Here is a 13641-nt window from a genome sequence, read left to right on the forward strand (position 1 = left end):
CCCGCATACACACACTACATACACACACACTACCCGCATACACACAGACATACACACACACTACCCGCATACACACACATACACACAAGTGCACGCAAGCACCGCGTGCACACACACACACACACACACCTCAGTAACCAAATCGTTTCAACACATCTTAAATTCAGAAGACCATGCTGCCCCCATCACACACACACACACAGAAAGAGAGAAGGACACAGACACGAAGGACATCAATAATACAAAGGCTAACATACAATATTTTAGTCTTCTATCACGCCACGCACTGAACAGTATCTGTCCCACTCCCTCTATCACGCTGTCCCACTCCCTCTATCACACTGTCCCTACTCCCTCTATCACGCTGTCCCACTCCCTCTATCATGCTGTCCCACTCCCTCTATCATGCTGTTCCACTCCCTCTATCATGCTGTCCCACTCCCTCTATCACGCTGTCCCACTCCCTCTATCACGCTGTCCCACTCCCTCTATCACGCTGTCCCACTCCCTCTATCATGCTGTCCCACTCCCTACATCACGCTGTCCCACTCCCTCTATCACGCTGTCCCACTCCCTCTATCACGCTGTCCCACTCCCTCTATCACGCTGTCCCACTCCCTACATCACGCTGTCCCACTCCCTACATCACGCTGTCCCACTCCCTACATCACGCTGTCCCACTCCCTACATCACGCTGTCCCACTCCCTATATCATGCTGTCCCACTCCCTACATCACGCTGTCCCACTCCCTACATCACGCTGTCCCACTCCCTACATCACGCTGTCCCACTCCCTACATCACGCTGTCCCACTCCCTACATCACGCTGTCCCACTCCCTACATCACGCTGTCCCACTCACTCTATCATGCTGTCCCACTCCCTCTATCACGCTGTCCCACTCCCTACATCACGCTGTCCAACTCCCTCTATCACGCTGTCCCACTCCCTCTATCACGCTGTCCCACTCCCTCTATCAAGCTGTCCCACTCCCTACATCACGCTGTCCCACTCCCACTAACATGCTGTCCCACTCCCTCTATCACGCTGTCCCACTCCCTCTATCACGCTGTCCTACTCCCTCTATCACGCTGTCCCACTCCCTCTATCACGCTGTCCCACTCCCTCTATCACGCTGTCCCACTCCCTCTATCACGATGTCCCACTCCCTCTATCACGCTGTCCCACTCCCTACATCACGCTGTCCCACTCCCTACATCACGCTGTCCCACTCACTCTATCACGCTGTCCCACTCCCAACATCACGCTGTCCCACTCCCTACATCACGCTGTCCCACTCCCTACATCACGCTGTCCCACTCCCTACATCACGCTGTCCCACTCCCTCTATCACGCTGTCCCACTCCCTACATCACGCTGTCCCACTCCCTACATCACGCTGTCCCACTCCCTACATCACGCTGTCCCACTCCCTCTATCACGCTGTCCCACTCCTTATATCACGCTGTCCCACTCCCTCTATCACGCTGTCCCACTCCTTATATCACGCTGTCCAACTCCTTATATCACGCTGTCCCATCCCCTATATCACGCTGTCCCATCCCCTATATCATGCTGTCCCATCCCCTCTATCATGCTGTCCCATCCCCAGCACAAACCAACCTGCACAGATCACAACAGCATCTTTCAACTCACAGACACACAGACAGAGAGACAGACAGAGACATAGAGACAGACAGACAGATGAACTGCAGTATTCATTAACACTAACTGTGTCTGAAAGCCATCCTGCAATGCACTTACCCCCACTCTCACTCTCTCTCTTTCTGAAGGAGAGTGTGTGCGGTCGTGCTGAATGGTGAAGCCTGGTCTCCCCCTCTCGGTGTGTGTGTGTATGTGTGTGTGCGTGTGTGTGTCTCCCTCACTGCAGCAGATCCTCAGCCGCTTGAGGAACAAACAGAGCACTACACACGCACACTGTCACATGGAGCAGCACTCTCTATCACTCTCTCGCACCCACACACACAACCACACACACCCACAACAGAGGTGAAGAGCCCTTCTATAATAAATGCACCCCAGGGGTTCAGCATTGCACATTCCCCAAAGGGGAAGAGAGCAGAGAATACCCTTTCGCAAAACACATCCCTAAATAACCTGACCCAAAACGCACCCCTGAATAACCTAACTCAAAACACATCCCTAAATAACCTGACCCAAAACACATCCCTAAATAACCTGACCCAAAACGCACCCCTGAATAACCTAACTCAAAACACATCCCTAAATAACCTGACCCAAAACACATCCCTAAATAACCTGACTCAAAACACATCCCTAAATAACCTGACCCAAAACACATCCCTAAATAACCTGACCCAAAACGCACCCCTGAATAACCTGACCCAAAACGCACCCCTAAATAACCTGACCCAAAACACATCCCTGAATAACCTAACTCAAAATAACCTAACATCCCTAAATACTGACCACCCCCCACCCCCAAATAGCCTGACCCAAACACACCCCTGAATAACCTGACCCCAAACACATCCCTGAAGAGTGACCAACCCCCCCCCCCCCCTGAACAGTCTGATTCAAAACACACCCCTGAATAACCTGACCCAAAACACATCCCTGTGTTTAAAGGTCTGCACATGTAAATGGACTGGAGATAGTGGAATGTGTTGAGTTCCAGAACAAAAACTTCTGTGCTATTAAATCTCTCTTCCTTTCTCACTCTTTTTCCCTCCCTTTTCATTTCGCTCTTTCTCTCTGTCCCTTGTTTTTCCCATTTCTGCTGTCCCCATCTCTCCTTCCTTCCTTCCCTCCCGCTTACTTTATCTCTCCATCCATCCCCCTGTCCTTTCTTTCACTCTCTCACCCTCCCTCTCTTTCCATCCCTTCTCCCCTCCCAATCCCTCTCTCTGATGTGGTTAGTCTCTACAGTCATTCTGAGGGTTGTGCTGATCTCTCTATAAGCTGCACCCCACTCCAGTGACTCATAGCAAACATTAGATAGCATGTGCATTCCCCTGCACTGCACGTGCCCAACACACACACACACACACAAGTGTTCATGCAGGCAGACACGCAAACTCACACACATACACACAAATATATAAGCTTGCAAGCGGGTAGCTAACTAAACTCAATTCCATGACGAAGGAAGTTTCTGATGAGCTCCACCAACGAAGTGGAGCAGAAACCAGGCTTTGTGAAATTCAGCGCCAACTACAATGATTATCCCAGGGTCAATACTTTAAAAAAATGCTATTATGAAACGCTTATCTTCTTTGTTTGCTGAAATCCATACTTAACAAAACTTTTGTCAAAAACAACTACCGACCGACCGTTTCCTCGTCCTTTGTTGCTCCAAGATGGCTCTAAAATGTACGTTACCCTACGTAATCGGAGATTCAATTGACACAGTTACCATTTTATAGCAACAGAAACTAGGAAACAGTCGCGATTGTATTTGGCAAACGCATTATTAAAAGGTATGGATTTCAGCAAACAAAGAAAGGCACGCAACTACAGAGGACAAACATAGGTACACGGTGAGTGTTGAACAATTGACATTTTTAGAAGTATCAACCCTGGGCGAATCGATGGAGTCGGAGCTCGTCACTGCTTGACCACTTGGGGAAGATCTTCAAAAATGTATTTCGTCATGGGGTCAAGTAAGCTCGTCTAGCAAGCAAGCAGACACGCAAACACACACACAAACCAATATGCCGGCAGTCAAGTCATCCCAAACATGCTCAGCGGAGCGCTAAAGGCGATACTAAAAATAGCTCTGTGTTCTCCTCTGAACTCTCTCTCTTACTCCTCTCCTGACTCTCTCTTCCTTCTCCTTTCTTTTTATAGCAATGCCAGGGGAGAGGGCGGACATTTATAGAAAGACATGCCCTCACTCACTCCTTTGAGCTTGTGCACACGTGTGTGTGTGTGTGTGTGTGTGTGTGTGAGTGTGAGAGAACGTTAATAGAAAAACAAGAACACACTCACTGTTCCCTGTCAGTTTGCATCCCAGTTGACAAGATGTTTGCTTACATTTCTCTCTCTCTCACACACACACACACTGAAGCAATCATCATCAACATAAGACTTTGGTGGCCTTAGCATAGCACATTGATCTGCAGCGCAACCTAATGTCGGCACACGCGCGCGCACACACACACACACACACACACACACACACACACACACACACACACACACACACACACACACACACACACACACACACACACACACACAGAGAGTGGCTAGACATCAACAGGCAGTTTAGACACTGCTGCTACTATTATTATAATATTTATCCTGCTGCCTAGTCACTTTTACCCCTGCCTACATGGACCTACCTACTACCACCGCATCACTGCACATTGATATGATATTGGCAGTGACTTTGAATGTAGCGAACATTCTCATGTTTTTTTACACCTGTTGTATCCTGTACATGCGACAAATAAACAAAAGTTTGATTTGATTTTGTGTGTGTGTGTGTGTGTGTGTGTGTGTGTGTGTGTGCGCGTGCATGTGTACATTCATGTAGAATCTCACCGTGAAGCTGTTGTTAACATTCTTAGTGCTGGACTCAGCCACACTGGCATCAGATAGGTCCACCTCGTCAAATATCAAAGACTGTAGGAGAGGAGAAAGAGGAGAGGAGAGAGGAAGAAGATGAGGAAGAGGCGAGAGGAGAAGAGAGGAGAGGAAGAAGAGGAGAGGAGAGAGGAAGAAGATGAGGAAGAGGCGAGAGGAGAAGAGAGGAGAGGAAGAAGAGGAGAGGAAATGAGAAAGGAGAGGAGGAAGAAGAGAGAGGACAAGAGAGGATAGGTGGAAGAAGAGAAGAGAGAGGAAAGGTATAGAGAAGAGAGGAGGAAGACCAAACAGATCAACAGATTGAGTACTCTGAGTATGATAAAACACACAAAATGCTAATACACAAAACATCTCTTATTTTAACCCTTCACTACTATGAAGGCAGATCTATGGGAGCCTTATCTTAAATATTGACTTCAGGGCTGGGGTCAATCTTAACTGACCTAGACCAAAAAAGAAAAGCCATTTTGAAATCACAATGGGACAAAAACAGACTTGAGAGCTGTGCACACAACTTCAATATTTCCCTATAGATCATAACGCATGATTTACATAAATCTGAGTTCAAATGAAAAGCACTTAAACATCCGATGTTTAGATTCAATCCCTAATGAATAGATATTCAACTGACCACAACCCTGAATCTTAGGCTGTGTTTACACAGGCAGCCCAATTCTAATATGTTGGCGATAATTGGGCAACAGATCAGAACTGGGAGGACATCATGCAGTATCATATACTTACTCTGTATGAAGAGCTATAAGCATTATACATGATCATATGTTCTATCAGGGCTAGGTGACTTTCCTACTAGGTGTGCAGGGTTTTTGCAGAAGCCCTGCTTTAACACCTCTGGTTCAGCTAATCAGCTGCTCATCAGGAACTTGATAAGTTTTATCTGGGGTGTTGGCCCAGGGCCTGATCGAAAGCTTGCACACCCAGTACAGCAGTCCAGGAGGAAGGCCACTCCTGTGTTATATGAACTGCTATAAGCATTATGCATTATTCTATATGAGGAGCTATAATGAGCCTTATGTCTATTGCAATAGTGATAAGAAGCAGGCCAAAGCGACATGCTAATGATGACCTCGATGAATTCAACGTAGGCCAACTAACTATAGACCTGATGGCGTAGATCGAAGAATAGCGGTTGTTTAGCCCACCTCTGGCACAGACTCAAACACACGGCTACTACTGAGTGAGACACACACACACACACACACAATGAATGAGAGCAGATTATCCCAAGTCAATGTTGGAACAGCCCCATTCAGTCAGTCAGCAGAGAGCAGACGAGCCAGGACCTGCTAATAGGAACATGATATCCAAACACACAACCTGCCGGATGATGACATCACTACTGCCTGCCCTGCCGCTGAGCTCTTAAAGGGCTGGAGGCCAACTACAGTGCAGCTGCCGCTGTTATAGTAGAGGAATGCCCCTAGTGTGTGTGTGTGTGTGTGTGTGTGTGTGTGTGTGTGTGTGTGTGTTTGTCCTTAAAGGCTGCAGCTGTCAGAGAAATGCCCTGTTTATGACACTCTCCAGGGATGGTTTAAGAGCAGGATGGGGACACTAGCCAGAGTATGTGTGTGTGTGGGTGGTGGGGGTCTGAGAGCTTGTGTGTGGCATGCCAACATAAACATTTCCCCCTCTTCAAGCACTCTTGGCTGTCATGACATGGCTGGTATCACGTGTATGTGTGTGAGTCTGTCTGTGAGGTCTCAGCAATGACAAACACACACACATGCATGCACACTCAAACACACACACACACACACACACACACACACACACACACACACAATCCTTATGAACTAACACACAGCAGGATCATTCACTATCGAGCCATGTGACAACTGTCAGTGGACATACATTACTCAGAGACGGTGTAGACTAAGGCCCTGTTCAAATACTTAGAAACCCTTCTTTCCACCCCCTTTAATCTAGTCATGAGTCTGTATGTGATTGGATAAGCTAAACATTTTCAACCAATCCAATTACTTCAAGAAAAAGAGGTAAGGAAGGTTGGATTTCGGGCGTATTGGAACAGGGTCTAGGTAAAGGTGAGTATGGATGTTGATTGTTTCTCTCGCTCTTTGGCCTCCTCGTGAAAGCTGTGTGTAGCAATGGCGTGACATTAACACATTCTGACTCCTAGTCCCAATTTAATCCCTAAACTTTAGGACTGAATTCCCAAGACAGAGAGAAGAGGGTAGAGTGGAGAGTCAACTCAGGCTAAAACACTGTCCATTAGCTAGCAAGCTAGTTGTTCCATATAGAAAGTTCTAGGCATATAGAAAGAGATGCTTGTCAAGGTAGTCTCTGTGGTTGCATTGTGATGATGAAACAAAGCACCTGGCTGCACAGTGCCCTCTAGCAGGCCGGCAGACAGAGGGCCAGACATGTAGAGGACGGATAGGGCAGAGTGGAGGTGGTCTGGACAGCGGAAGTGAGGTGTGTTTCTCCCACAAGACAGGAGCAAAACTCCTTACTTGTAACTCAATGACCTCAGATGGCTTCCTCTCCTGCTCTAATCTCCTGGGTCATGATCGTTGGGCACCAAACAGAAGAAAACGAACAGAACCAGGGAACGGCTACCTGGACTTGTCCAGTAAGAAACTGCGTACCCCTAATAATTACCTCCCTGATCTACAACAGTCCTGGTCCTGGAATGGGAATCAGATTTTAGTGCTGCACTTGAAAAAAAGCCTGCACACCTGACTGCAGCTCCCCAGGACCAGGGTCCTGACCAATACTCATCTACTGTCCCATTGAGAAAGAGCAGTCCTTAGGAAGAAACTAGAGGAGAGAGAAGAGAGGAGAGGAGATAGCAGAGGAGAGGAGATAGCAGAGGAGAGGAGGAGAGGAGAGGAGACTTTGGACCATTGATACACATCCATGAGGGAACATTCTAAGCATGAACAGGCTCCTAAGCAATGCCAGAGCAAACATGCTTTCTAGGCGATGCTGGAGTGAATTGGATGTAGGTGTACCAAGATAGCGAATGTAGAGGGGGGGGGGGGGGTAGCCTGTAGTTCTGGAGCAGTAGGTCAAACTCTGGTCCACTGTGTCTTGCTGGTTTACCTGAGGTACACCTGTCCAAAAATGTTATGTTGACTCTTTAGCTAAGACATATTCATTGACCCAAAAGAAGAGATAGGAAGATATGTCAAGACCAGCAGGACTGTAGCCCTCGAGGACTGACGTTACAGCCTTAAAGTCTAGAGGCTAAAAGAAGAGTCTAAAGCCTTAAATCAGAGTCTATGGGTGGGCTGAGGGAAGATGGGATGGTACTAAGGTCGTGACGCTGCAGCTGACCCGTATCGACATCAGACCTTCGTCGGATCCGCTAGGCGGTGGTGTGCGGCGAGGCCCTGCCCAGCACACGGACAGAACCCTCCAACATACACGACTCCTGGAAACGCCGCGCAGTGCCCGCTCCTGCCACCGGGCCAGGGCACTGCCAGTCTAAGAGGTCAGGGGTTGGGGTTAGAGGTTAGGTGTTAAATGGAATGCCAGACTGCCACAGTATAGGGAGGTGCAGGAGAGGGTGCTTAGAAAGAATAGGACTAGAGGTAAGGGGTTACATTGCAGGACTCCTGCCAACGAGCCAAGGGAGAGGGTTTGGGTCTGGGGTTATGGGGTTCAGGGTTAGAGAGGTAGGGTAAAACAGTTATGAGGGTTAGTTCTGGGGTGTTAGAGGTTATGTTGGTTAGGGGTAAAGGGTTGGCAGGCTGCCAGAAGCAGGAGAGGGAAGTCAGATTAAAGGTCAAAGGGTAGAGGGGTAAGACGTTTTTGGGATAGAGGTTCTGAGTATATAGTTAAGGGTAGGGGCAGTCTTCAACCCTGGTCCTGGAGAGCTAGAGGGTTTGTTGCTGTCTATAGTTCCAACCCTGCATTAACACACCTGGTTCAACTACGAAAGGCTGTGGAAATGAGTTACTTCTGGTTTGTTCAGCCATCCCTATGGGGGAAATGATTGTGGAAAGTGTAGGTTTTTGGGATAAATGCTGAAAATCAGGTCTGAGGTTAACACAGGCTTAGGAGATCTAATACGTTTTGTTCTATTTGATAATATCAGTAATTTAACATGACCTTTATGAATTATGAAGCCTTCATGTGCTTTTATTAAATAAATGCTTGAAAATTCACAAAAACTGACATTAGCTGACGAAGATTATCACATAGACATTTTTTATAAGATCTCCTAAACCTATGTTTACCACAGAACTTATTTTCGGTGATTATCCAAAAACCGTGCAGAAATTCCATTAACTTTCCCATAGGCTTTGTTCAACGAACCATGGCAGAATTAGTGCTTACAAAAAGATGGCATTACTATTGCTCTCTATATAGGGTGGCTATTTGTCATGTGCTTTTGCTGGGCCTCTAAAATAGGCTACTATGGTAGTCAGTGAGAGACAGTTAAATAGTTTTCTGACTCTGGGTGTGTCTGTGTGCGTGTGTCTGTGTGCGTGTGTGTGTGTGTGTGCGTGTGTGTGTGTCCTACCTTGGCATCTTTGGCGTAGTAAAGTGTGCGTCCTCTCAGTTTGAAATAGCGTTTTTTCCACCTCTGGAATGAGCTTGTCTGTTTCAGCAACAGTCCCTCTTTCACACTGGTCTGGAGAGACAGAGAGACAGAGAGAGAGAGAGACAGAGAGAGACAGAGAGAGAGAGAGACAGAGAGAGGGAGAGGGACAGAGAGAAAGAGAGACAGAGAGAGAGGGGAGGGAGAAGAACAGAGAGAGAGAGAGAGAGAGAGAGAGGGGAGAACACAGAGAGAGAGAGAGACAGAGAGAGGGAGAGAGAGAGAGAGAGAGAGGGGGAGAACAAAGAGAGAGAGAGAGAGAGAGAGAGAGCGAGAGAGAGAGAGAGAGACAGGGAGAGACAGAGAAAAAGGGGGGGAGAGGAACAGAGAGAAAGAGAGAGAGAGAGAGAGGGGGGGCATGGTTAAATGTTTCTTCAATTCACCATGAATTGTCTGAACAGTGAACTAAACTAACCCCAAACCCTGTTTCAATACATTAATTAATACAATTGACAAATATCACATAACCGAAAACACTTTCACACACACACCTGTGAAGCCCAGCACGTGTGTTGTACCCTCCAGGTAAGGGTATAGTATGTATGAGCTCTGTGTTAATCCCAGCGACTGGCAGAGTTAATCCTCCTCCCCCATGGAGCGAGCATGCACGCACACACGCACACACACACACACACACACACACACACACACACACACACACACACACACACACACACACACACACACACACACACACACACACACACACACACACACACACACACACACACACACACACACACACACACACACACACACACACACACAGTGCCCAAGGCTCACTGGGCACTGACCACACCTCTGTGTTTATCTACAGGAAACTCTGCTGAGATAAAAGTGAGTGTGTGTCAATTTCATGCATGGGAGAGTAAGGACAGGCTAAATAACAGCAAAGAAAGGAGAAGGCCATTAAAGATGCCTTGCTTCTCTGACCCACTATAAACACACATTGCTCACACTCAGGCCTGACAGACAGATAGAGGGAGGGAGGGGAGAGAGAGATGGAGTGAGGGAGGAGAGAAAGAGAGAGGGAGGGGAGCATTTCATTCACTAGTTCTAACCCTCTGTTGAACTCAGTGGTCTGAACATGTTTTAACCAAATAACTAAATAAGCACCTGTCTTCTACTCTGAAATGTGACATTTCGTTTAATTAAGAGACTGTCATAACGTGGAAAAGAAGAGTGTTTGAGCATGTTTCGTAATTAAAAGCTTTTCATGGGACTTTTACAGGCAAACCAGACGTAGTGTGGTGTACGCCTGCAGGTTGTTCTGTCTCTGTGACACCGTAGATCAGATTTTTACTTCCGACAGTAAACATAGGGCCCTATAAAATCAGAGTTGCGGGAAACACGAACAGAATCACGGAATCCAGACATTAAAACGGTATTCAACAATGTTTAAAAAACGTATTGAACTTAGTAGTACATTTAAAAAAAAGTGTGATATTGAAAGTGAAAACCTGAAAAACCTGGAAAAAAACTGAAACCTGGAAAAACAAGAGAAGACGGAATTGGGGAAAAACTAAACGGGCTCTATAAACACACACACACACAACACACATGGAAACGCTGGGTGAAGAACAGCACTCTGGGGGCACACAGGGGAGGGGGCACATACACAGGGAGGCCTATTTTTAGCAGAGGAAATGTTCTCTCTGAAGGGAGAATTACAAACAGAGATGGAGGTTTGGAGCTGACATCCTGCCTGTCCACCAGCTGTGTCAACCTAAACACAGCGCTCCATCCGCCACACTGTTTCACTAAGGACATACAGCCTTGGCTACGGCTAACTCAATGGCTCACTAACTAACACAGCCTGGCTGTAGCTAACTCAATGGCTCACTAACTAACACAAGCCTGGCTGTAGCTAACTCACTGTCTCGCTAACTAACACAAGCCTGGCTGTATCTAACTCACTGTCTCACTAACTAACACAAGCCTGGCTGTAGCTAACTCACTGTCTCGCTAACTAAGACAGCCTGGCTGTAGCTAACTCACTGTCTCGCTAACTAACACAGACTGGCTGTAGCTAACTCACTGTCTCGCTAACTAACACAGCCTGGCTGTAGCTAACTCACTGTCTCGCTAACTAACACAGACTGGCTGTAGCTAACTCACTGTCTCGCTAACTAACACAGACTGTCTGTAGCTAACTCACTGTCTCGCTAACTAACACAGACAATGGCTAACAACACATACCCTCGCTATCACTAACTGCACGTTTTGTAAAGGACAGTATTTTGAGCAAATGACTTAAAAATGACTGATTTCCAGTAAAGGGGAATACATAAAGAACCTCTGCGAACATTGGCAATGTGACCAGAGTTGAGCAAGGTTCTGACCCTAGATCTGTGGTTAAGGGCAGCTTCTACTTCTAGCCCATGCAGAGAGGCCCCAAGCCGAACACTGGCCACTCGGCTTGACTGTTTACATGCTTCAAATATTAATTCCCTCCCTTTATGTAGCAGAGTTTAAAGCCTAAATACCTCAACTGGATTAAGGTGAAATACCGCATTACGGACTACCTTATAAGGCAACCGTTGCTCGCCTGTGACGACTATAAAATAACCAGCACGTAAGGATTGAAATACCGAGGGACAGGCATGGCGTATGAAGTCATAGCCTTGTTATAGAACCACTAGGGGAGGTAGGTAGGTGGGCAAGTAAGGTCTGCACTAGAAACTTCCTTTACAATGGGACTGGGGTGGGTGGGTGGGTGGGTGGGTGGGTGGGTAGGTAGGTAGGTAGGTAGGTAGGTAGGTAGGTAGGTAGGTGGGTAGGTAGGTAGGTAACCGAAAAAGGGGTCTTGTCACTTCTGGTAAATGTGCTACACACACATAGACAATGGTCCTGACACTACATGAAGGAGCGTTTCTCCTCTCATAATGCGCTCAAATCACTCATCTAAAGGTCAGAGCAGGTCTACACAGATGAGCTCACTGTCCAATCAGCAGGCTGCATGGCTAATCCAATCAGAGACCGAGAGACATCATGAGAGCCACATGACCGAGAAAGAGGATAGGAGCAAGAGGGTAAAACTACCAGAACCACAGTACGATGACTACACGTTTAGAGTGCAAAGTTACAAACACCACTGTTTACATATTATCCTTTGTGTAACATACTATACTTACTTTACTTGAAATATTGGACAAGGCTGAAACAAGCTTTGCAAACCAGCTTGTACGTATTCTTCTACTAGGAAAAGAGGCCAGAGTGGAGATGGGGATGGAGAGCAAGACGGCTGCAAAAGTCCCTCATAACAAAGTCAGAAGTATAACGTTTATGCCAGGCGAGAGAAAAAGTAGCTTTGCTCCAGTTTGCTGTTCTATTTTCTAGTTTGTCCCTCTTTGGCCCCCATAGTTCCTCTCCTTGTCTCCATCTCCTTCCTGTGGCCAACTGGGCCAGAAGCAATCTATTATTAGCCTATTCCTCTGCTACACACGCACACGCACGCACACACACACACACACACGTTCCCCTGTTACTGGGGAGGGCAGGGCTGCCAGACAGAATTGAACTAACCTTACCACCAAGTAATGTACACGCACACACACCTCTCCCTGGCCTGAATATTGAAACACACACACACACAATGGACAAAGGCTGAGCTCCAATGAGTCCAGCAGCTGTGCTGGGGGATAAGAACGGAGCAGGCAGGAGTTCCCTGAAAGGGTAAATGAAAAGAACAGGCCTGCATCCTGTCCCTGAGGATATCATATCCAGCCTCTAGTCTGCCTGCTACACTGCTACAGTTAGGACATAAACCAGCTCCTAACACCAGCCATATGCCCCTAGCCACAAGCCTGCTACAGTGACACAAACCAGCTCCTATAGCTCCTAACATCATGCTGGCCATGCTAAAAAAGGACAGTTCCATATGGTAGTGCTCGGTCTAAGAAGGGAGATGTTTGGGATTCTAGTACAATAGTCCAGTTCAATGGACAGGAAGTGGCATAGAATGATGAATGATTTTTTCAGGTTCAGAAAATCAGTCACTGAGCATTGTAGCTCGGATCCAAATTAGAGGTCGACCGATTAATCGGAATGGACGATTTATTAAGGCCGATTTCAAGTTTTCATAACAATCGGAAATCTGTATTTTTGGGCGCCGATTGTTTTTTACACCTTTATTTAACTAGGCAAGTCAGTTAACAACACATTCTTACTTTCAATGACGGCCTAAGAACGGTGGGTTAACTGCCTCGTTCAGGGGCAGAACGACAGATTTTTACCTTGTCAGCTCGGGGGATTCAATCTTGCAACCTTACAGTTAACTCGTCCAACGCTCTAACCACCTGATTACATTGCACTCCACGAGGAGACTGCCTGTTATGCGAATGCAGTAAGCCAAGGTAAGTTGCTAGCTAGCATTAAACTTATCTTATAAAAAACAATCAATCAACGACTGTCGTTGCTCCAATGTGTCCTTAACCATAAACATCCATGCCTTTCTTAAAATCAATACCCAAGTATATATTT

General features: G+C 46.9%; 1 protein-coding gene across 2 annotated transcripts in view; it reads right to left on the reverse strand.

Moving 5' to 3' along the window:
• LOC139380534 (diacylglycerol kinase eta-like) overlaps positions 1–13641 on the reverse strand; it is a 78422-nt gene that overhangs the window by 50829 nt on the left and 13952 nt on the right. For both annotated transcript variants that reach the window (XM_071123277.1, XM_071123276.1), the window contains exons 2-3: positions 9082–9192; positions 4530–4610 (exon numbers count right to left, since the gene is read on the reverse strand). In XM_071123277.1, coding sequence (XP_070979378.1) covers positions 4530–4610; positions 9082–9192 — 192 coding nt within the window. The remainder of the gene's footprint in view (positions 1–4529; positions 4611–9081; positions 9193–13641) is intronic.

This window comes from Oncorhynchus clarkii, chromosome 22, assembly GCF_045791955.1.
Source record: "Oncorhynchus clarkii lewisi isolate Uvic-CL-2024 chromosome 22, UVic_Ocla_1.0, whole genome shotgun sequence".
In the NCBI taxonomy this organism is placed as follows: Eukaryota; Metazoa; Chordata; class Actinopteri; order Salmoniformes; family Salmonidae; genus Oncorhynchus; species Oncorhynchus clarkii.